The 26930-nt window shown below is 39.4% G+C and overlaps 1 protein-coding gene across 1 annotated transcript in view; it reads right to left on the bottom strand.

Annotated features, from left to right (window-relative positions):
- The window catches only part of LOC124275701 (branched-chain-amino-acid aminotransferase, cytosolic-like), a 67457-nt gene that overhangs the window by 21320 nt on the left and 19207 nt on the right, over positions 1–26930 (bottom strand). Inside the window, 2 exon segments of the mRNA XM_046711336.1 lie at positions 9234–9353; positions 10336–10446. Coding sequence (XP_046567292.1) covers positions 9234–9353; positions 10336–10446 — 231 coding nt within the window.

Below are 26930 nucleotides of genomic sequence, written 5' to 3'. Positions count from 1 at the left end.
ATACCCTGCAATAAATGACATCAGGTATATTGTTATATCTTGTTGACACCTACGTACATCCTGCAACAGATGACCTCAGGTATATTGTTATATCTTGTGGACACCTACGTACACCCTGCAATAGATGACCTCAGGTATATTGTTATATCTTGTGGACACCTACGTATACCCTGCAATAGATGACCTCAGATATATTGTTGTATCTTGTCAACACCTACGTACCCCTGCAATAAATGACATCAGGTATATTGTTGTGTCTTGTCGACACCTACAGTATACCCTGCAATAAATGACATCATGTATATTGTTATATCTTGTCGACACCTACGTACACCCTGCAACAGATGACCTCAAATATATTGTTGTATCTCGTCGACACCTACGTACACCTACAATAGATGACCTCAGGCATATTGTTGCATCTTGTCAACACCTACGTACCCCTGCAATAGATGACATCAGGTATATTGTTGTGTCTTGTCGACACTTACAGTATACCCTGCAATAAATGACATCAGGTATATTGTTATATCTTGTTGACACCTACGTACATCCTGCAACAGATGACCTCAGGTATATTGTTATATCTTGTGGACACCTACGTACACCCTGCAATAGATGACCTCAGATATATTGTTGTATCTTGTCAACACCTACGTACCCCTGCAATAAATGACATCAGGTATATTGTTGTGTCTTGTCGACACCTACAGTATACCCTGCAATAAATGACATCATGTATATTGTTGCATCTTGTCGACACCTACGTACACCCTGCAATAGATGACCTCAGGTATAAATGAGGTATCTTGTTGACACCTACAGTATACCCTGCAATAAATGACCTCAGGTATACTGTTGTATCTTGTCGACACCTACAGTACATCTTGCAATAGATGACCTCAAACAGTGTTTTTTAATGTCAATACTAAGTCATTCAGATGAAATTGATAACATCTACATTCTGTCTTATTCACACGCAGCCTTTTCCATTGCCATAGCGACAGCAGATGCCCCATAAAATCAAACCCCACACAGAAACTGACATTAAACTGATGCCATCAGTCGAGGCACCTGTAATCAGAGTGACATCGTCAACCACACTCCTTCACAATAGACAAACAATCTGTTATCTCTTCCTGCTCAAGGGCTGTAGACTCCAACATGACAGCCTCTAAGTCCTTGATATAGATAGAACTACAAGATATTTGTGATAATACACAGACTCCCCAGGACCCGATCATACTCCAACACACTGGCCCGCTAATTACGTTATATTGTCACCTGGAAGCCCCTGTAGTGAAGTCCTTGATACAGATAGAACTACAAGATACTTGAGGTAATACACAGACTCCCCAGTACCCGATCATACTCCAACACACTGGCCCGCTAATTACGTTATATTGTCACCTGGAAGCCCCTGAAGTGAAGTCCTTGATACAGATAGAACTACAAGATACTTGAGGTAATACACGGACTCCCCAGTACCCTATCATACTCCAACACACTGGCCTGCTAATTGCGTTATATTGTCACCTCGAAGCCCCTGTAGTGAAGTCCTTGATACAGATAGAACTACAAGATATTTGAGATAATACATGGACTCCCCAGGACCCGATCATACTCCAACACACTGGCCCGCTAATTGCGTTATATTGTCACCTGGAAGCCCCTGTAGTGAAGTCCTTGATACAGATAGAACTACAAGATACTTGAGATAATACATGGACTCCCTAGGACCCGATCATACTCCAACACACTGGCCCGCTAATTGCGTTATATTGTCACCTGGAAGCCCCTGAAGTGAAGTCCTTGATACAGATTGAACTACAAGATACTTGAGATAATACATGGACTCCCCAGGACCCGATCATATTCCAACACACTGGCCTGCTAATTGCGTTATATTGTCACCTGGAAGCCCCTGTAGTGAAGTCCTTGATACAGATAGAACTACAAGATACTTGAGATAATACATGGACTCCCCAGGACCCGATCATATTCCAACACACTGGCCTGCTAATTGCGTTATATTGTCACCTGGAAGCCCCTGTAGTGAAGTCCTTGATATAGATAGAACTACAAGATACTTGAGATAATACATGGACACCCCAGTACCCAATCATATTCCAAAACACAGGCCTGCTAATTACGTTATATTGTCACCTGGAAGCCCCTGTAGTGAAGTCCTTGATATAGATAGAACTACAAGATACTTGAGATAATACACGGACACCCCAGGACCCGATCATACTCCAACAAACTGGCCCGCTAATTACGTTATATTGTCACCTGGAAGCCCCTGTAGTGAAGTCCTTGATATAGATAGAACTACAAGATACTTGAGATAATACATGGACACCCCAGTACCCAATCATATTCCAAAACACAGGCCTGCTAATTACGTTATATAGTCACCTGGAAGCCCCTGTAGTGAAGTCCTTGATACAGATAGAACTACAAGATACTTGAGATAATACATGGACTCCCCAGGACCCGATCATATTCCAACACACTGGCCTGCTAATTGCGTTATATTGTCACCTGGAAGCCCCTGTAGTGAAGTCCTTGATACAGATTGAACTACAAGATACTTGAGATAATACACGGACTCCCCAGGACCCTATCATATTCCAACACACTGGCCCGCTAATTACTTTATATAGTCACCTGGAAGCCCCTGTAGTGAATCCTTGATACAGATTGAACTACAAGATACTTGAGATAATACACGGACTCCCCAGGACCCTATCATATTCCAACACACTGGCCTGCATATTACGTTATATAGTCACCTGGAAGCCCCTGGAAGTCCTTGATATAGATAGAACTACAAGATACTTGAGATAATACACGGACTCCCCAGGACCCTATCATATTCCAACACACAGGCCTGCTAATTACGTTATATAGTCACCTGGAAGCCCCTGTAGTGAAGTCCTTGATATAGATAGAACTACAAGATACTTGAGATAATACACGGACACCCCAGGACCCTATCATATTCCAACACACTGGCCTGCTAATTACGTTATATTGTCACCTGGAAGCCCCTGTAGTGAAGTCCTTGATATAGATAGAACTACAAGATACTTGAGATAATACACGGACTCCCCAGGACCCTATCATATTCCAACACACTGGCCTGCTAATGGCGTTATATTGTCACCTGGAAGCCCCTGTAGTGAAGTCCTTGATACAGATAGAACTACAAGATACTTGAGATAATACACGGACTCCCCAGTACCCGATCATACTCCAACACACTGGCCTGCTAATGGCGTTATATTGTCACCTGGAAGCCCCTGTAGTGAAGTCCTTGATACAGATAGAACTACAAGATACTTGAGATAATACATGGACTCCCCAGTACCCTATCATATTCCAACACACTGGCCTGCTAATTACGTTATATTGTCACCTGGAAGCCCCTGTAGTGAAGTCCTTGATACAGATTGAACTACAGGAAGAATACGCCACCAATAGGGTCGAGGTAGACTACGGTAAACATATCTCCATACCCTGCAACCATGGCCAAGGAAGGTGTCACTGTCAACTGCAAAGAAGCCATTGACATCAGGTGACACCAGCCAGGCATGAACCGCGACCAGGGAACGCAAGTGCCCTGCACCTTGGACTTATTGCTTTGATCATTCTTTGATAGTGGTCTGTACTTATTACTTCATCAATACTGGTGCTAATTATTTTGTACTGGCTTCCATTTGTTTGTTCTTGCCTCAGTTTGTCAATCTCTACTGAATTTATCTATTAGTCTTATTACCCGCTACCTCCCATCTGCCCTTTGTCCATTCCCTTCAACCGCCTCCGTGGTGTAGTGGTTAGAGTGTCTGCCCAGAGAGCGGAAGGTCGCGGGTTCGATCCCCGACCGCATCATACCAAAAGACGTTAAAATATGGTGCTTGTTGGTCTCTGCCTGGCGCTCGGCATTAATGGGTACAACAAGGACTGGTCGGCTCGGAGTCAGTATAATGTGTCTGAGTTGGATATTCATGCTTAACTGCGGTATGGTATCTCAGTGGGCTAGCACTATAAAACCAGCTTCAGTCTGGGCTAGTACAAGCAGCCGCACATACACATACACACGCATGCACGTCGTCATATGAGCAAAATATTCTCAAGCACGAGGTTAAACCCAATTCCACCACCACCACCATTCCCTTCAATACCGACGTCCAGCTGTACACTGTTCATCACCTATCAACACTATTTAACTGTTAAGTGCTGGCTTCCATTTGTCCTTTGCCAATCACACACCAATGTCAGTTAACGTCCATTGTTTTGCCAGCATCTTTGTTGTCTTATTATTTTTGTTGTTCTTACATGTACATATATATGATCTATGCCTCGTACCATTCATTCACCTGATGAAGGCGTAAGGACATACTCTGAAATGTGTGGTCCTCATCATAAACAAGAAGCTGACATCCACAAAAACTCTCTTCCTTAGGAGGTGAGGTGAGGTGAGGTGAGGTGAGGTGAGGTGAGGTGAGGTGAGGTGAGGTGAGGTGAAATTGGGTTTTACGTCGTGCTTGAGATTATTTCGCTCATATGACGACGTGCATGCATGTGTATGTGTATGTGCGGCTGCTTGTACTAGCCCAGACTTAAGCTGGTTTTATAGTGCTAGCCCACTGAGATACCAAACCGCTGAGAAGCATGAATACCCCACCCAGACACATTATACTGACTCCGAGCAGACCAGTCCTTGTTGTACCCATTAATGCCGAGAGCCAGGCAGGGACCAACAAGTACCATATTTTAACGTCTTTTGGTATGACGCGGTCGGGGATCGAACCCGCGACCTTCCGCTCTCCGGGCAGACGCTCTAACCACTGCACCACGGAGGCGGTCTCTTCCTTAGGAAGAATACGGTAAACACATCTCCCTTCTTTGCCACCAAGGCCAAGGATGGTATCGCCTTCACAAAGACAGGCAACAAACAGAGTTCTGCACTGCCGCTTGCATACAATACAGATTTCCATACAGGTGTTTTGAACAATACTCTCCGCCTACACAGAGGAACATACTACTACATCAACACACCACGGTCATGCCACATTAACACCTTTTATTTACAATGGCATTCAAAATTATTTAGGTAACTATTTTTTTTTAAAATCGGATGGCATTGAGGTGATTATTAATTATGAGATGCTAACTTTTCTTCTTCATGGTCCCCAAACAGCTGCCATGGTAATTTGTTTCTGGTCCAGAATTACTCCTGCAATGGGTTTTCTTTTCATACGAGACACAAAACATGGAACAAGAACAGATGCCGGTCCAGAGGATGGCCATACATCATGGCTAATCTTCACAGTCACGCTAAACTGACTTTCTAAACAATATAACTCACTCCGCCCCCACTCTTGTGTCTGTTCATTAGACCAATACATTAATCGGTAACCATTTCATCCACCAGGATCAATGTAACACGAATGGTTGAATTAATTGACATAACTTTATAAAGAGTATTTAAAAAACAACATGTACCATCATCATGATGAGCCTATTTAACATCATAAAGATTTATCAATTCCAGTTTGAAAAAAAAAAATCTTCTGTCCTAATCATGTAAATTTTAAGTTGAAATTTGAGGATAAGTACACAAAACAGATGCCATGTGAAGTCAATACAATGATGTCAAGATGAATCATATTCGTGTTTTAAAAAATCAAAATCTTAAAAGTGAAAAACATGCATCAAAAATCAAACCGAGCAGGTCAAAAAGTGCAAATGATGTAACATAAAATGTTTAACTCTTCACAATCACTCTGAAACGAATCACAATGGCCTTGTGAGCTTAAACCTGTCATACTATGCAAAGTAACATGAAAGCCAATTTCACACACTTGCTCCTAATATAAGTAGTTCATAAACTTGCAAAACCTGTCCTTAGTAGAAGGTGAGGTGAGGTGAAACTGGGTTTTACGTCGTGCTTGAGAATATTTCGCTCATATGACGATGTGCATGTGTATGTGCGGCTGCTTGTACTAGCCCAGACTGAAGCTGGTTTTATAGTGCTAGCCTACTGAGATACCATACCGCAGTGAAGCATGAATACCCGACTCAGACACATTATACTGACTCCGAGCCGACCAGACCTTGTTGTACCCATTAATGCCGAGCGCTAAGCAGAGACCAAGAAGTACCATATTTTATCGTCTTTTGGTATGACGCGGTCGGGGAGAAGACTAAGGATATGATGGGGCCACTTGTGTTGGGAATCGGAAACCCTACATATTATCGGAGGACTTGTAGTGAACGATAATTGAATATAATCGAAATACATACATTTTTAATGTAATCACCAATCTTCAGGGTTTTTCCCCAGGTTTTTTTTCTAATTAATGTTTTTTATAACTAAATATACTGTCATGCAATAGATGCAAAATTTATTCATGGAATGGTTACAGTAATATTTACCATAGTGATGAATACGAAACCATGAATACAACGCGCATGTTTGTTCGTGAATATTCGTCAAATTTAATGGTTAGTTTACTTCATGCAAGTGGATTATACTAAAATAACAAAATTCCGATTAATCGAAAATGTTTTTTACAATCAATAATTACTTTTAATCCTTCTTTTGGCCGTTTTTTTTCGATTATTTTCGATCATCGGAACACAGCACGATATTTATCCCGATAACAACACGATTCATATCCCAATACAGTACTTTTCTTTATAAATTTATCAGTTCAAAATCTCTCCCTTTTTGCAGGTGAATCACGGCCCTGAATCACTTATTTCTAAATTTAAGGAAGCAAAGATGGAAAAATGTATTGGAGAAACATATAATCTTGGGGCAACTGTGCCATTCTGCCATTTATGGTCAACCAGGAAAAATTACAGAATCTGCACAGGTTCTTGATACGTTTCTGTTACTTTTCATATGGTGTTACAACAATATAATATGCAATGTAATTAATCATATGTATTTCTATACAGGAGTTGTAAGTTGATGGTATTGTTGTACATATCGTGCAACAATATTGCCGGATCATTACACCAATACTAATTTTTTCTTACGCATTCCTTCAAATACTGCTTTCCTACTGACTAATTCCAATATTGGGATTTTCAACTTGAGCATAAATCATGTCAATACATAAATAGTATTATCAATATCAGTGTTGGAACTTGTATCATGGATGCCTCATGGTAACCATGGTAACAAGCAGCATTGAGCATAATTGAAACAAAACATTGATCAAATTCTTCTCTCTAAAGAAAGAGAACAACTCAGAATTCACTTATTCAGAAAACTGTTGCTTTAACACTTTACCATTTGATCAGGACTCTTCCAAATTAGCAACTGCGTTATGTTATTTCAACTGCAAATTTATCGTTCAATATTTTGTTTCACAACAGCAAGTGTAACAGAGCAAAGTACGAGTACAAAGTAATGCTTGAGCCACCTGCCTATGACAGCAAAAAGGTGCGTATGTCATGTGAGTAGTGACCAAAGCTACGCTGTGATTGGCTGTAGAAGCAAGGGCCTCAACTCCTGCAAAGAAAAATGGCATCAATTCTCGCCCCTGAACTAATGTGGAGCATACTGGACAAAATAAGACTGACTGAGTGAGTTTGGTTTTACGCCGCTTTTAGCAATATTCCAGCAACATCACGGCGAGAGACACCAGAAATGGGCTTCACACATTGTACCCATGTGGGGATTCGAACCCGGGTCTTCGGCGTGATGAGCCAACGCTTTAACCACAAGGCTACCCCACCGCCCCCTGGACAAAATAAGAAAAATGCATCGCTTTTATTAATGATATCTGCTAAAGATTAACCAGTTTCATACTTCTCATACATGACTTAAAAATATATTTGAATACTGCAAAAGTTAAATTTAAATTAAAAAACCTAATAATAAATATTCAGGGTTTCAAATTAGCACATTTCCCAGGACAGTGACTGTTGTCCTATATGTCCTGAAGATATATTTAAAAATTTCAGTGATGCCAAGACACCTACTTTAATTTTCTAAATTCAAGAAAATACCCCTTGAATATTTGTCTCCAGCAAAAACCACTGATATCAGCCAGTTTGAGAAGCCATGACAGTGATACATGCATGTGATGAAAAGTGAGTGAGTGAGTGAGTTTTGTTTTATGCCGCTTTTAACAACATTCCAGCAATATCACGGAAGGGGACACAAGAAATGGGCTTCACACATTGTGCCCATGAGGGGAATCGAACCCAGATCTTAGGCATGACAGGTGAACACTTTAACCACTTGGCTACCCAACCACCCATGTGAAGAAAAGGGCAAACTTATTGATGCCTTGTACTCAAACAGCTAAAGGTTTGCATTGTCTGAAGATTCCAAGAAAGACTTGACGATGAGTAAATGAATGTTCATACACATTAGCCAAGAAGCAAAATCCAAACTATACTACACAAACAAAGTAGAGGTACACTGAATTTATCCATAAGACTATAGTTAATCAGTCAGGCTATAACAGATTATCAGCCGTTGAGTCGAAATTATCCCAACCTGAAGATCAGCAGTGGTTGAAAGCAGAAGCAACTACAAGGGCTCCAGATAATTTTTCAACATCAGGAGTACGTATGTACTCCTTAGTTTTTCAATACATGAGTACTGGAAAACCTTCATAGTACATTTAGAGTACTGAATGGAATATAATGGAGTACCAGTAATCTTGTGTTTCGTTTCATATATGCACCACAACATTGCTACTCTTGTGTAAACAGGTCAATAAACAATAAAACAATACTTTTTCAGATAAATATGTCTGTAAATGATTCTAAGACCGTACACCATTGCTGTGGTGCGTATTTGCTACGTTTTCTAAATTATTTCCTACTGTATCGTGCATATTTTGTATCCGTACATACGCCATACGGCCCTTATCTGGAGCCCAGAACTACTTAACATTGTTGTGTTGCAAACACAAAGCCAGCCAGGTTAATCATTTTTACTACTGCAACTCTGCACAGCAGGCAGCAGGGCAACCAGTCTGCAACCCTACCCCAGAGTCTACCCCATGAGTGAGTGAGTTATTATTTAACGTCACATCAGCAATATTTCAGCCATATCGTGACGAGTTTACCCTATGAGAACTGTAGGCTTCAGGTGCTCACAAAGGATCATAGTAATAAGACTATTGTATGTTGTTAGGAATGTTGTATTTCACAAACGCAATGCAGATCAGGGTATGGCAGTCAGGTAGGAAACTTACGTCGGTGCCGATGAGAGTGGGTCTCAAGTAGAGGCTGCAGTCTTTGGAATAGGGCACCCACTCGCTGTCGATACTGACCAGCTTGCTAATACACTTGATCAGCTCAACACTGTCAAAAGTCTGGACAAACAAAACAACACGATGAAGTCAACACATCATTTTACAAATTCTACATCACAATTATATTTGGCACCACGTTTGGGGTTTTTCAGAATGCAACAAATAGGGATTATACTGATGATGAAGAAATGTCCTAATTTAAGGATAGCAATTATTTATCATCAAAGATATCACACCCTATGAGAGAGTAAGGTTTTACTTTCATGGCGCGTGGTCCTGTGCTCAAAGCTCAGGTTCACAAATCGGTGAAGTTAAGCAGCGTCGAGCTCGGAGAGTCCTTGGATGGGTGACCGTGTTTGGCAGCTTGACTCCTGAGAGTTTCTAGGACTTGAGTCCTGCCCCACAACGAAGCACATGTGACACATGTGGTCTCACCTTAGGCCAGTGAGTTTGTTCAAAATTGTCTCTGTTCACCCAGCAGGAAAATGGGTACCCGGTGGAAATAGTCATATGACTATAACCTTCTAGCACCTAACAAGCAGCTTGGGTTATCTGGGGTAATAATGTGCTGTGCCTTGATTGTTAGCGCTATGAGCATACCTAGTGTGGAGTTTGGCGCTATATAAATGGACACATTATTAATACTTTTAGCAATATTCTAGCAATATCACTTGGGGGGACAGCAGAAATGGGCTTCTCACATTGTGGGCATTCAAATCCCAAGCCTCCCGTGATCTTTAGTTGGTAGTTTGCTTGTTTAGTTTAGTTTTAAGCCGCATTCAGCAATATTCCAGCTATATGACGGCGGTTGGTAAATAATGGAGTCTGGACCAGACAATCCAGTCATCAACATCATGAGCATCGATCTACGCAATTGGGATATGATGACATGTGTCAACCAAGTCAATGATCTCGTTAGTCGCCTCTTACGACAAGTATGGGATGCTGAAGATCAATTCTAACCCGGATTTTCACAGGTATCCCCCTTGATCTTTAAGCATTCTCTTGCAACAAGCATCAAGTAAATGATCTTCTTACTCACAGGCAGAGCTGATCTTTCTGCAGATCTGTTCATTCTCTTCATGTTTTCGATGGGCCGGAAGATCCGGATCTTGTTGTCCACACACCTGAAGGCCTTTATCCCTTCGAACAGCTGCAAACAGAACAGGTATTTCTGAACAGGTATATGTGAACAGAATGTGTGAACAGGTATAAATTTGTGAACAGAATGTGTGAACAGTAGTGTTACGATTCACTCACACAATCAGAGAATCAAATTGTATCTCCTTCATGAATTCAATTGGTTATTCATGATCATAAGAATCGAATAGTTACAAGTTTTTATTAAAAAGAGTGGGTTTTTTCCCTTGTTTATCAAAGTGAGATATTCAAAATGGAATATATTCAAGCCAGGCAGGATTATAGTCAACATTCTTACATATTTTATGGCATATTAATTAGGGCTGTAACGACGCATCGAACTATCGAAGCATTGCAATTATTGAGTATCTGATAGCAATTGATCGATGGTAGAAACGAGAAACTATCAATGCATCGATAGTATGTGTGACTATCGATAGTTTAGTAACTGACTTCAGATGATAAATGTGCAGCACAAATTACAGGAAGTACCAGAGTTATCTGCCCCTGTTACCTCTTGATTGTTTACTTTATCTGGGTTTCAAGTTTCTTGTCAGTTATCAAGAGACTGAAACTACTTTAACTTGTTTTTATTTCAAATAAACTATACGCTCATTTGAGAATGACTTCAAAACAGACAATTAAAGAGAAAAAAAATATTTAGCAATAGTATTGCAATAGTTGGTCGCAATAGACTATCACTATCACAATAGTTGTTTCACCCTCAATTGTCACCCCTAATATTAACACTGTCAACACGATGGTCGAAATATATAGAAAAAAATCTTTATTGCTATTATTTGAATATAGTGAATAATTTTATTATATTTTACATAATATTATTTATTGATCATTTTTCCCTTCCAACCCTTACTGCAATGCAAACACTATGTATGAGGCAAGTCTAGATTTTCCTCAGGTTTATCCACGTCTCCTTACCAATTTAAACGAAGCTCTTTGTTCCAAACAAAACAAGTGTTTGCCACTTATATGGCAATGTCCGCCGCCACTAAAGAAGAATGAAATATTTATAACATATTTACTACTTTTTATTTTTTGATCACATACAAGATGTCTGAAATGACTGGTGTCTGCATAATCACCCAGTGTAGGCTGTCAACATAACTGAAGACATTGGGTGTATATCGTGTTTACATAAGTTTGAAAAGTGGTCAAAGTATCATGGGTACCTTGAAGATAAGGTCAAGGTCACCCAAATCAACTGGTGTCTGCGTAATTCCCTAATGAAGGCTGTCACCAAATTTAAAGACATTGGGTACAACAGTGCATGAGATACCACGTTAACAAGAGTTTGAAAAGTGGTCAAAGTGTCATGGTGACCTTGAAAATAAGGTAAAGGTCACCCAAATCGACTGGTGTCTGTGTAATTCCCTAATGTATTCTGTCACCCAATTTGAAGACATTGGGAACAACAGTTCATGAGATATCGCGTTAACAATAATCAGGACGTACGTACGGATGCTGCTGAATACATAGTCCTCCATTCCACATTCTAGTAAATGCAGATTACAGACTAGAAAGGCTCAATACTCAGATAAGAACACAAGTTTTCTACTTAAATTTTAAACTGCACTTGAAAAATATTTTTGAAAATGAGAGGTCAGATTTAACATCGGGGGTGGAACTTGAAAGCGGCATCATAACCATGGTAACCAAATACGATGCAAAAAGACTGGTGGAAAAAATTCAGGCAATGGATGTAAACTGTTAAAAGAGAAGCAGGCAGACATCAAACTGACTTGCATGTCATGACTGGCATGTGGGAAAGTAAACAGGAGTTGTCTCCCTTTCTACACAAGCAGACGACTCCTTCAACAGGTACGGCCGCATCAAGTTGCAAAGGCCGCAGATCTCTTCACAATGTCCTAATCTACACTTGAATTTAAAAGCTCAAATTCAAGCTAGTCAAATATTTGTACATGAACTGAATTTCACTGCAATGAGCTTGCAACAGTTGGTAGTTTCCTACAGTGTGCAGGCTTCCAGCACACTTGAGTGTAGTGTTGACAGTTAGCATACAGACACCTCCTCCTGTCTCCCCAATGTGTCGACTGTATTGTGCCAGGAAACAACAACCTTGCACTGCATGACCTTCAACACATCCTCTTCTTCATCCGCATCACACAGCATCACTTACAGCATCCCTTAAAGTATCACTAGCAGCATCACTTACACTGTACAGCATCACTAACAGCATTGCTTACAGAATCTCTAACAGCATCACTTACAGCATCACTTACAGCATCAATAACAGCATCACTAACAGCATCACTTACAGCATCACTTAGTTAAAGCATCACTTACAGCATCACTAACAGCATCACTAACAGCATCACTTACAGCATCAATAACAGCATCAATAACAACATCACTTCTAGAATCACTAACAGCATCACTTACAGCATCACTAACAGCATCACTAACAGCATCACTTACAGCATCACTAACAGCATCACTAACAGCATCACTAACAGCATCACTAACAACAGCATCACTAACACCATCACTTAACAGCATCACTTACAGCATCACTAACAGCATCACTTACAGCATCACTAACAGCATCACTAACAGCATCACTTACAGCATCACTTACATCACTTACAGCATCATACAGCATCACTACTTTACAGCATCACTAACAGCATCACTTACAGCATCACTAACAGCATCACTAACAGCATCACTAACAGCATCACTAACAGCATCACTAACAGCATCACTAACAGCATCACTAACAGCATCACTAACAGCATCACTAACAGCATCACTTACAGCATCACTAACAGCATCACTAACAGCATCACTTACAGCATCACTTACAGCATCAGCATAAACAGCATCACTTACAGCATCACTTACAGCATCACTAACAGCATCACTAACAGCATCACTAACAGCATCACTAACAGCATCACTAACAGCATCACTAACAGCATCACTAACAGCATCACTAACAGCATCACTAACAGCATCACTAACAGCATCACTAACAGCATCACTAGCAGCATCACTAACAGCATACTTACAGCATCACTAAAGCGGCATCACTAACAGCATCACTAACAGCATCACTAACAGCATCACTAACAGCATCACTAACAGCATCACTAACAGCATCACTAACAGCATCACTTACAGCATCACTAACGGCATCACTAACAGCATCACTAACAGCATCACTTAACAGCATCACTAACGGCATCACTAACAGCATCACTAACAGCATCACTAACAGCATCACTAACAGCATCACTAACAGCATCACTAGCATCACTCACAGCATCACTAACAGCATCACTAACGGCATCACTAACGGCATCACTAATGGCATCACTAACAGCATCACTAACAGCATCACTAACAGCATCACTAACAGCATCACTAAGCATCAGCAGCATCACTTACACCATCACTAACAGCATCACTAACAGCATCACTAACAGCATCACTAACAGCATCACTTACAGCATCACTAACAGCATCACTAACAGCATCACTAACAGCATCACTAACAGCATCACTAACAGCATCACTAACAGCATCACTAACAGCATCACTAACAGCATCACTAACAGCATCAGTTACAGCATCACTGACCGCATCACTAACGGCATCACTAACAGCATCACTAACAGCATCACTAACAGCATCACTAACAGCATCACTAACAGCATCACTAACAGCATCACTAACAGCATCACTAACAGCATCACTAACAGCATCACTAACAGCATCAGTTACAGCATCACTGACCGCATCACTAACAGCATCACTAACAGCATCACTTACAACATCACTAACAGCATCAGTTACAGCATCAATAACAGTATGAAACTTGTCAAATGTACAAGTGGACAAGTGAAGATCTCAACAGGTACTGAGAAATTAGAGTGCTTATTTTGCAATGTTAGACCCTTTGGGAGACACTACAGGTATGATACTAGAATATTCAAAAGAACTGATCATAATTGTGAGCGACTAACTTCAAGGTTCTGTCCTTCAGCAGTAATCTTACATTTAAATAACCCTCAAACTCAATCCCAGTACTTTTTTGTTGTTGAGTCCAATCTTTCAGTGTCTCTCTTTCGATGCCCTACTCTCAGCTATCTGAAGACTCTTTAATCTTAAATCAATTTTCCTGTTACATTTTTCCTCATCCCTGAAATATCAACATCCACTCCACATTCACCCTCCCTGCCCCACAATACTAAAACCATGTTGTTATCACTTCCTCTCAAAGTCATTCCCAACCCCAAATTTTAACCCTTTTTTCCCAATCCACAACAATCCAACACATTCACTCCACCTTCCTCCACCCTGCCCCACAATCCTAACACCATGTTGTTATCACCTCCCCTCAAAGTGTCATTCCCAACCCCAAATTTTAACCCTTTTTTCCCAATCCACAACAATCCAACACATTCACTCCACCTTCCTCCACCCTGCCCCACAATTCTAAAATCATCTGTTCCTATCGCCTCCCCTCAAAGTGTCTTTTCCCCTAAACTCCTCCTCTTCCAGCGACCTCCCCTCAACCACTTCGCAGGTCCTTGTTTCCCATTGAATATACAGATGTAAGAACACACAACAGCTAGGCGGCATTTGTAATCCTTAAACTATCATTACCACATAAAAGACGAGTATTTCAGCCTGGGTGTTGCCGCCATCGGGTGACCAGCAAGCAGAACATGTTTTGTTTAACGCGGAGTGGCATTGTGGCGTTCGCCACCAGTAACTGTAGATACAGGCGAGTGTACCCAGCTATGCCCATCCGACCACGAATCTTCTGTTAGCCAGGCTTTGTCAATACACAGATATGACATGCTACAAAGGGTGTCAGGTGTGGACGTCACAATGCTGCCACAATGTCTACATTGTCAGCAACAACAGCAACAACAGCAACTTCTGAAGGCACTTCCTTTACATTATCTGCCTCATTCTACACCCAGTACCAGGCACCCATTGTTGTACTGACGCTACAACCCCGAAAAAGGATGCATATTCTTTTGACAAGATACACCAAAGCTTTTATCGGTACAGAAAAGCCTGCACAACAGAGACAGCCAAATACACACAAATTACTTTGAACACAGCCTGTCCTCCAACCCACGACTACTCTCAATTAAATTTGAAAATTCAAATATGCTTGGTACTTATAAATGGGGTTCCGCCCATATTATGTATTCAAACTGAAACACGTGAGTTACAATTGTATAACAAACTGCAATAACAGTACGAGCACATTATTTACAAAGCCAAAATACAGGACAGCCTCGAAACGAACAATGAAAACACACTTTCAGACTAACCAACACAAGAGCCAAAGTTTACAAAAACTGAAAGATACAGTGAGCAAACTTCCCGCCGATGATGGCAGTAAAAGAGATTTTATTCAATCACAGCATTGGTATTGTCACCATAGAACTACAGGCAAAAAGACTTGACACACCAATGAACACACTCTTGTTCATAGACCTCATTGTGAAATTTATGGATTGTATGTTTGTTTCCAGATAAATTAGAAAACAAATAATAAGGTGTCATGAAGTGTATCCAAACCAGTCCTATCAATTCAACTATGAGACAATTCATCTGATACAAACTGTTCACAAAGTATGTAGTACTGAGCCCTTTACTTTCCTTGTTCCTCATGAAAATACAAGGCTAGAAACAATTATCAGGAAAACAGCATCCCCCTCTCGATTGTGTTATCTCCAATCATGCCATGATTTACCCTCCTGTTTATAAGGAGGAATATTCAAGTGTTTTTTTGCTTCCGCTAATCATATTGACATATTCATCTGCGAATGAACGTAAAGAACGCTGAATACAGGTCCTCACGCCAGATTTGCTCCCACGTCACTGCAAAAACTGGACTTGTTATTAGCATTTGTTGGTATAACTGCCTGCCATAACTAGCAATGTTCTTTCTGTGACAACTTTCTCATGATAACTTTGTCGTGATGTTACTGTGGTAATTTCTTATGTTGTTACTGTTATACTTTTTTCATGATGTTACTGTGATAACGTTCTCGTGATAACTTTCTCATGATGTTACTGTGATAACTTTCTCATGATGTTACTGTGATAACTTTTCAAGATATTACTGTGATAACTTTCTCATGGTGTTACTGTGATTACTTTCTCATGATGTTACTGTGATAACTTTCTCATGATGTTACTGTGATAACTTTCTCATGATGTTACTGTGATAACTTTCTCATGTTACTGTGATAACTTTCTCATGATGTTACTGTGATAACTTTCTCATGATGTTACTGTGATAACTTTCTCATGATGTTACTGTGATAACTTTCTCATGATGTTACTGTGATAACTTTCTCATGATGTTACTGTGATAACTTTCTCATGATGTTACTGTGATAACTTTCTCATGATGTTACTGTGATAACTTTCTCATGATGTTACTGTGATTACTTTCTCATGATAACTTTCTCATGATGTTACTGTGATAACTTTCTCATGACTGTGATAACTTTCTCATGATGTTACTGTGATAACTTTCTCATGATGTTACTGTGATTACTTTCTCATGATGTTACTGTGATAACTTTCTCATGATGTTACTGTGATAACTTTCTCATGATGATAACTTTCTCATGTGATATACTTTTCTCATGGTGTTACTGTGATAACTTTCTCATGATGTTACTGTGATAACTTTCTCATGATGTTACTGTGATAACTTTCTCATGATGTTACTGTGATAACTTTCTCATGATGTTACTGTGATAACTTTCTCATGATGTTACTGTGATAACTTTCTCATGGTGTTACTGTGATTACTTTCTCATGATGTTACTGTGATAACTTTCTCATGATGTTACTGTGATAACTTTCTCATGTTACTGTGATTACTTTCTATGATAACTTTCTCATGATGTTACTGTGATAACTTTCTCATGATGTTACTGTGATAACTTTCTCATGGTGTTACTGTGATAACTTTCTCATGATGTTACTGTGATAACTTTCTCATGATGTTACTGTGATAACTTTCTCATGATGTTACTGTGATTACTTTCTCATGATGTTACTGTGAAACTTTCTCATGATGTTACTGTGATAACTTTCTCATGATGTTACTGTGATTACTTTCTCATGATGTTACTGTGATTACTTTCTCATGACGTTACTGTGATAACTTTCTCATGATGTTACTGTGATAACTTTCTCATGATGTTACTGTGATTACTTTCTCATGATGTTACTGTGATAACTTTCTCATGGTGTTACTGTGATTACTTTCTCATGATGTTACTGTGATTACTTTCTCATGGTGTTACTGTGATAACTTTCTCATGATGTTACTGTGATTACTTTCTCATGATGTTACTGTGATTACTTTCTCATGGTGTTACTGTGATAACTTTCTCATGATGTTACTGTGATTACTTTCTCATGATGTTACTGCGATATCTTTCTCATGGTGTAACTATGATTACTTTCTCATGATGTTACTGTGATAACTTTCTCATGATGTTACTTTCTCATGATGTTACTGTGATAACTTTCTCATGATGTTACTGTGATAACTTTCTCATGATGTTACTGTGATTACTGATGATAACTTTCTCATGATGTTATAACTTCTGTGATAAACTTTTCATGATGTTACTGTGATTACCTCATGATGTTACTGTGATAACTTTCTCATGATGTTACTGTGATAACTTTCATGATGTTATGCACTACTGTGATTACTTTCTCATGATGTTACTGTGATAACTTTCTCATGATGTTACTGTGATAACTTTTCATGATGTTACTGTGATTACTTTCTCATGTTACTGTGATAACTTTCTCATGATGTTACTGTGATAACTTTCTCATGATGTTACTTTCTCATGATGTTACTGTGATAACTTTTTCATGATGTTACTGTGATAACTTTCTCATGATGTTACTGTGATAACTTTTCATGATGTTACTGTGATAACTTTCTCATGATGTTACTGTGATTACTTTTTCATGATGTTACTGTGATAACTTTCTCATGATGTTACTGTGATAACTTTCTCATGATGTTACTGTGATAACTTTTTCATGATGTTACTGTGATAACTTTCTCATGATGTTACTGTGATGTTACTGTGATAACTTTCTCATGATGTTACTGTGATAACTTTCTCATGATGTTACTGTGATTACTTTTTCATGATGTTACTGTGATAACTTTCTCATGACGTTACTGTGATAGCTTACTCATGATAACTTCCTCATGGTGTTACTGTGATAACTTTCTCATGGTGTTACTGTTATAACTTTCTCATGGTGTTACTGTGATTACTTTCTCATAAAGTTACTGTGATACCTTTTTCATGATGTTACTGCCATGATACAGTTGCAAGATTAAACGGTATCATAATGATGGGTAATTATTGCCTTTATCACCTGTTTACCCATGTAATTATATCACTAACTTCATTTCTTATTTTTTCCTAACTACTGACTGCCATCCAAGTCCAAGGAATGGTCCATAGAAAAAGTCGTTTTGACTGTCATAAACTTAAAATGCTGGGAAATGATAAACATACAAATACAACCAGTTAGAACCAAGTGACATACAGTCTACATGTTTGCTACACCCACAACGCTGCAGCATCCATGCACCGAAAGACGTAACCCATCAGACAACTCCCCACAGCACTGATTCTCTGTGCAGTGACCAGAACCTCTGTGATCGACCAAGCGGCGCCAAAAATCGGGCACCGGCACCACCTCTCCTCTGCTCCACTGCCCACGAAACCAGCCCCCAACCCGAACAAGGATGTCTATTGTTGCGTTTAGCTTTGTCATCCTGTTGTTAACATTTTATGCAAGGGAGTGAGTGGATAAGGGTAGACAGATATTATGTCCACAACAATGCTGTCCTGGTCTTTTGTCCACCCACACAAAGACCCACATACTTTGTACCTGGCTGCCCACTCAGGTGTGTAATACATCATATCAAACCTACTGGGTCATTATCTTCATATTGTCCCGCTAGTGTGTTCTATGCTTACAACAATGCAGCATCTCCTTACAGCATGGCCTATTGTAGTGTCTTCTCCTTTCTGATGATACACTCAGATTGGGGCTTTTGATGTCGATGTACACGTTCTATATCAGGCGACATCTTGATTTTAACATTCTGGCCAATTTTAGTTTCGCTGTATACTCGCAGTAAGTAAAGATGATGAATAGTTTTCTTCTGTTCAGGGTCACTGAGAGAGATGGGTTTATCAACATTTTGATCAATACTGAGATGACAGTGTGGCTGTAGAGTGTTTCAGACGCAGCTTGTATACTTCCCAAGGAGTTGAGAATCACCACAAAGTGCATTGACTGGGCTAATAATGTAATGCTTTGCTCATACATAAGGACATGGATTTCAAATTATAAATACGCACATTAAAAATCATATTAACATCTTCATTTACATGATGAAAAAATAAAATAAAAGAGACTTTTCGATCTCACACGAAGTAGTACAAATTCTTGCAGATTGAGACACATAATTGGGTAAGCTTTGGAGTCAAGTCAACTTTTACGACTTGAGCCTTACGGCTGGCTGGTTAGGGACCAAAGTTACTGTGAAATCATGAAATTCATGCATGTGAATTTAATTGTGTAATTGTTGGCAGGGTCGAGGTCAATTACACTAGCACTGGAGCAAGCTGTGTTCCAAAAATCCTTCAAAACAACATAAATAGCTGCAAAATTACAAATGAAACCATCATTTGAATGCAGCACATTTCGAAGCTGCTGAGGCATTGTATGCTGTCAAATTCAAAACAGTTTTATTGTTGCGGAGGCAGAGCAGATGGCACTGTCCATCAGCATGAAATTGCGATGTGCAATATGCATGAAACATAACACATTATCACATATGGGAAAGGCATATATTCAGTGTACTAAACAACAGAGAGCACCAACATGCTACTTTCATACCTGTTATTCTATGCTTTGGTGGATGATATAAAGAGATACAGAATCACATTGCACAGATGTCTTCATAGGAGATGATGAGCAAAATGAAAAAAACATTTTCATCACCGATTCAACATCCAAAGCTATCTGTTGATGTGATGTAAAATATGTGCATATTTAGTTTTTCAGTAGAATCTGTTTGGAAATCATGGAACATTAAACACTGAAAAATGTTGAAATGTGAAGGCATTTGTTCAATTTTCTGGTTTTATGGTTGTGTTATTTAACAAAGGTTGGAATTTAAAAGATCGTCAGTCTTAAAAGATATTTTTCAAGGAACACTTAAACATGTTAACAGTCGTGATAAACGGTGAAACGAAAGAGTCAGCGACTTTGTTTTACTGCTGCTTTGAACAGTATACCAGCTTATACCAGCTTATATCAGAATATACCACTATATATCACAGTATACCAGCTAATATCAGAATATACCATTTATATCACAGCATACCAGCTTATTTCAAAGTATACCAGCTTATATCAGAATATACGAGCGTATTTCACATCATGTCAGCTTATATCATAGTATACCAACTTATTTCACATCATGTCAGCTTATATCACAGTATATCAGCCTATTTCACATCATGTCAGCTTATATCACAGTATACCAGCTTATTTCACATCATGTCAGCTTATATCACAGTATATCAGCTTATTTCACATCATGTCAGCTTATATCACAGTATACCAGCTTATTTCACATCGTGTCAGCTTATATCACAGTATATCACCTTATTTCACATCATGTCAGCTTATAATTTATCACAGTAGAACAACTTATTTCACATTGTGTCAGCTTATATCACAGTATATCAGCCTATTTCACATCATGTCAGCTTATAATATATCACAGTATACCAACTTATTTCACATTGTGTCAGCTTATATCACATCAGCTTATATCACAGTATACCACCAGCTTCACATTGTCACATCATGTCCAGCGATTTATATCACAGTATACCAACTTATTTCACATTGTGTCAGCTTATATCACAGTATACCAGCTTATTTCACATAAGCTTATTACCAATTAACATCATGTCAGCTTATATCACAGTATACCAGCTCATATTATATCACAGTATTCATTTCACATCATGTCATATCACGGTTATATAACAACTTATTTCACATTGTGTCAGCTTATACCAGTATAAAGTATTCCAGCTCATACAGTATTCCAGCTCATATCACACTGTTTCAGCTTCATGATAGAGGAGTGAGTGAGTGAGTTTAGTTTGACGCCGCTTTTAGCAATATTCCAGCAATATCACGGCGAGAGACACCAGAAATTGGCTTCACACAATGTGCCCATGTAGGGAATCGAACCCGGGTCTTCGGTGTGATGAGTGAACACCTTAACCACTAGGTTACCCCACCGCCCCCATGATAGAGGAAAGGCAGCTGCAGGTTATAATTGGTTACCCACAACACAATATGGTGCTGGTATACCTAGAAATGAAGACAATATCAAGGCATGCAACTTGTGGCGCCTCAGCAAATTGTGGTGCAATTGCACTTCTGATTACTGGGCCACTTGTTTCTTCAGTAAGATGGTGCTTGGAATGTTTCAATTGCATGTGAAGAGTTACTTCCCTTCCCACATTACTCTCCATAATGATTCTTTACATTACATTTCGGTTAAAGAACAAATAAACTTTGTTTATTTGTAATCTTTTAACTATTACATATGGAAGATTTGTGGTTAGTCTTATGCGGAACACCAACTTCATTCTTAAAAAACTTGTGGTTAATTAAAACTGAGCAATTAAAAGTTGCCCAAAAGTCAGCCTGCTTCACTCTCGCCCGCCAGCGAAACCACAGACAGGTTATGTAACTCTGTCGTCAGAGCACTGCAGTGATGTCATATGAGGAAGGATTTTCAGTTAGTATATGTAGCGTGTAGCAAGCTCATCCTTTTGATGATTTCTCGACATCAACGAAGACATGGGGATTCATTGTGTTGTCATCAATTGCTCCTAGGGGTCGGGCGATGGTGTCACCATGCACAGATTTCCGCAGGACCCCACAGTTCGTGCTAAATGGGTTATGATTGATGACCATAAAGATTTTCCATGACACAATTTGTAACATTTGTAATGGTTGTGGTCGAAGTAACAATAATACTGTAAGTAGTATTATATTGACACTCACCTCGCTTCCACGAGAGACATTGTTATGTTATAAACTATGTCATGCAAAATCCTATTGGCCATCAGTCAAATACATATTTTACTACCAGTAGAAAGTAGTTTTGATTTTGTAACTTGGTGAAAACAAACCTAAATAGCATTTATCCTCAGACTGGCGGATGTTCGCGACAGGGCAGCCGCCATTTTTGAAAATCGTAAAGTCACGGACTAAAGTCTGTTAGAATTAATGAGATTATGGTTTGTTTTCATCAAGTTAGAAAATCAAAACTACTTTCTACTCGTAGTTAAATGTGTATTTGAATCTAAACAAAAGGATTTTGCATGACACAACTTGTAACATAACGATTTCTTCCACAGAAGTGAGGCGGGGGTCGAAAAGACAATACTGCGCGATAAATTTCTTGCTACATCCATGTGGTTAAGGTCCACTCACCAGTATGTAGATACTTGTCAATGTACGTCTTTATATTTGGTCTGATAATCCTAATTAGTTTATTATCATACTTGTATGCATTTTGAAACTAAATAAAAAGCAGACGATCTGCTGATACTTATAGTGAATTTATAACAGGACTGTAATATCTAGACATTTTATAGTTTGCCAATGTGAATCATAATTCGCACACACGTCCTAGTGTATGTTGTCTGTCTCATTACACTTCACGGCGAAAACAATGATTCTGTTGAATGCTACGACAAATGAATAAAAACAAAATGCAAATGTTAAAATTAAAACAGATTAAAGTTATAGGAACAATGTCAGGCTATTATCTTGTTCGAGGAATGTATCCATCAATATCCACAAAAATGAGTGATATGCCATTCACCTGCATCTGTTCCAAGTGATGTGTCTTTTAACAGTCTAATATACAAAAAAAGTGATATATCGTTTCAGGTATTTCACATTGGTGTATAGTCTCATTGGTCACGCAAGATAGCACACCTGGCAACTAATTGCATAATGTCTGCCATTATTTAAAAACAGTAATTTAGTTAGCCAATAATGAGCAATCAATCAATGTATTGGCAGTTAATCCTTTGAAAGAAGGATGTTGTCTTTACACAGACACCGACACGACAGAGTGTATTCAGTATAGATTAGTATATCTACATACATAAACATTACCTTTTGACAAATCTGCTGTGTAAGATAAAAGTAATTAATCAATCAGCGTGTTATCGGTTAATCCTTTGATCGATGTTTATAATGTTGAGTATTTACTCCAGACACAAGAAATGCCACATGGGAACCTTTGTCGGGTAATCTAAGTGGTGTTACCACTAATTATACCTGTTATAAATTCATTTACTGACCATCAAGTGAATGATGAGAAATAGACTTATGGAAAACTTATGGGCCGACACTGTTTTGAGAATACGAACAGAACTTCATTGTTGCATAAGAAATACATATAAGCATTTGCTGTGCTAAAACTGTATGTACCTATTTACCTAAGTAAATTTTCAGATTCTTCGGATGGCAAAGTAGGGTTGTTAGGTTTACGGATTCAAATAAATCAAATTTCAATTTTTAATATCATACGTAATAGAAATCATATTTTTACATGACATGCTTAAATATCCAGGTAAAAAAACACAGAAATGGGATCAATTTGCAGTAGTCATTATACCACCCAGGCATTAGAAAACATGAAAAGCCCACACAGCTTTGATACTACAATCAGACAAGAACTACCGGGGATATTTTCAAATAACTGCATCTGATGGGCATCCACCCTTCTTAATGTCGCACTGTTTAGGTTGAAGAAATTAACCGTAACTTTGATGAGCGAGGCTGATCATCATTTTCGCTATCACTAGTTAGTGTCTGGATCGAACAAATAAGGCCTAGTGACACCAAGCGATTTTGACAGAAACATCTATGAAAACAAGTTGTAACTCGGAAACTAAGCAAAGCAGGAGACAACATTATATGACAGTAGATTGTGAGAACATATAGCTTTCATTTTTCACAACAGTTGTCACAATTTCAGGTTTATACAAACCTGTAAACAAGATAATTTACCCCCTGAAATGTACATGAATTCTGCATCGGCCCTCATATCTATTTCTCATATGACGTCACAGAGACATGCCGCTCTGATTGGTTGAAATTTCGTTCGCAGGTGAGAATTGTGCACTGTTGTCAAAAGGTCGATTTAAGTTAATTAAAGATCGAAATGAGTAGTTTTAATGACGGGGTTTCATTTATAACGATGCCAATTAGTGATTAATGTATTTGTACCCCCCCTAGAGTATATGTGATCTTTAACAAAACACAGAATAAGAAACAAGACTTCACAACATTTCAATATTTAGGTTTTTCATATGGCTATCACGTATGATGAAGTACAGTTCCATCACGACAGACTACCAAAACATTGAAGTCACTAATGGCAAGTAAACAAGACTTGTTCTATGACAAGTATAATAATAATAATAATAAATGTGAACTTATAACGCACCTTTTCCATGCACAAGGCCCATGCTCAAACCGCTAACAAAGTGGGGGTGGATAATATACATATATACAATGAGGGACTAGTAGCTAGTCATAATGCAGTGAAAACAGATGACTGACTGACTGACTGAGTTTGGTTTTACGCCGCTTTTAGCAATATTCCAGCAACATCACGGCTGGGGACAACAGAAATGGGCTTCACACATTGTACCCATGTGGGGATTCGAACCCAGGTCTTCGGCTTGACGAGCCAACGCTTTAACCACTAGGCTACCCCACCGCCCCTGAAAACAGATGAGTCTTGAAAAGTCGTTTGAAGGAATTAAAGTCAACTGCTGATTTAATGGTGATAGGGAGAGAGTTCCAGAGTAGAGGGGCAGAGCAGGCAAAGGATTTCCTTCCAAAAGTTTGCAGTTTGAACCGAGGCACAGAGAGTAGGTTCAGATTCTGAGAACGGAGCTGTCTTTCTGGAGTGTATGGGGTAAGATGTTCTTTCAAGTATTCTGGGCCTTTGCCATTGAGGCATTTGTAGACAAAACACAATATTTTAAAGTCAATTCTTGATTTAACAGGCAGCCAGTGGAGGTTTTTCCTGACAGGTGTTATGTGGGAGCCCTTTGAAGTTCTGCTTATGATTCGGGAGGCTGTATTTTGGACATTTTGCAATTTTGATAGCAGCTTCTGAGAAATACCAAAAAGGAGGCTATTGCAGTAATCAATTCTTGATATAACAAGTCCCTGGACCAGACCGTGTGCTGCATCACGACGGATGAGATGACGTGATTCTGCCAATGGCTCGTAGATGAAAGAAGCATATTCTGCAGAGTTGATTTACATGAGTGTCCATCGCCAGGTGTGAGTCAAGTGTAACAAGTAGCTACAGGCTATAGATTTTCCTCACCCCTGCTATGTCACATCTTATTTCACACTCTGTGAAGTAAGTCCTGTAGAAAACCCTGGGCAAAAACAATTTGGACGTCTGATGCCTGATCCAACATGTCTGATCCCTGACCCAACATGTCTGATCCCTGACCCAACATGTCTGATCCCTGATCCAACATGTCTGATCCCTGATCCAACATGTCTGATCCCAACATGTCTGATCCCTGATCCAACATGTCTGATCCCTGACCCAACATGTCCGATGCCCTCTGATCCAACACATGATCTCTGACCCAACATGTCTGATCCCTGACCCAACATGTCTGATCCCTGATCCAACATGTCTGATCCCTGACCCAACATGTCTGATCCCTGATCCAACATGTCTGATCCCTGACCCAACATGTCTGATCCCTGATCCAACATGTCTGATCCTGACCCAACATGTCTGATCCCTGATCCAACATGTCTGATCCTGACCCAACATGTCTGATCCCTGACCCAACATGTCTGATCCCTGATCCAACATGTCTGATCCCTGATCCAACATGTCCGATGCCTGATCCAACATGTCTGATCCCTGATCCAACATGTCTGATCCCTGACCCAACATGTCTGATCCCTGATCCAACATGTCTGATCCCTGATCCAACATGTCTGATCCCTGATCCAACATGTCTGATCCCTGATCCAACATGTCTGATCCCTGACCCAACATGTCTGATCCCTGATCCAACATGTCTGATCCTCATCCAACATGTCTGATCCCCTGTCTCTTGGGATCCAACATGTCTGATCCTGATCCAACATGTCTGATCCCTGGATCCAACATGTCCGATCCCTGACCCAACATGTCTGATCCCTGACCCAACATGTGTGATCCCTGATCCAACATGTCTGATCCAACATGTCTGATCCCTGACCCAACATGTCTGATCCCTGACCCAACATGTCTGATCCCTGATCCAACATGTCTGA

The sequence above is a fragment of the Haliotis rubra genome, unplaced genomic scaffold (genome assembly GCF_003918875.1).
Source record: "Haliotis rubra isolate DU_JTF1 unplaced genomic scaffold, ASM391887v1 Scf201, whole genome shotgun sequence".
NCBI lineage: Eukaryota > Metazoa > Mollusca > Gastropoda > Lepetellida > Haliotidae > Haliotis > Haliotis rubra.
The sequence above is the reverse complement of the archived record's forward strand: the minus strand, read 5'-3'. Positions and strand labels throughout refer to the sequence as shown.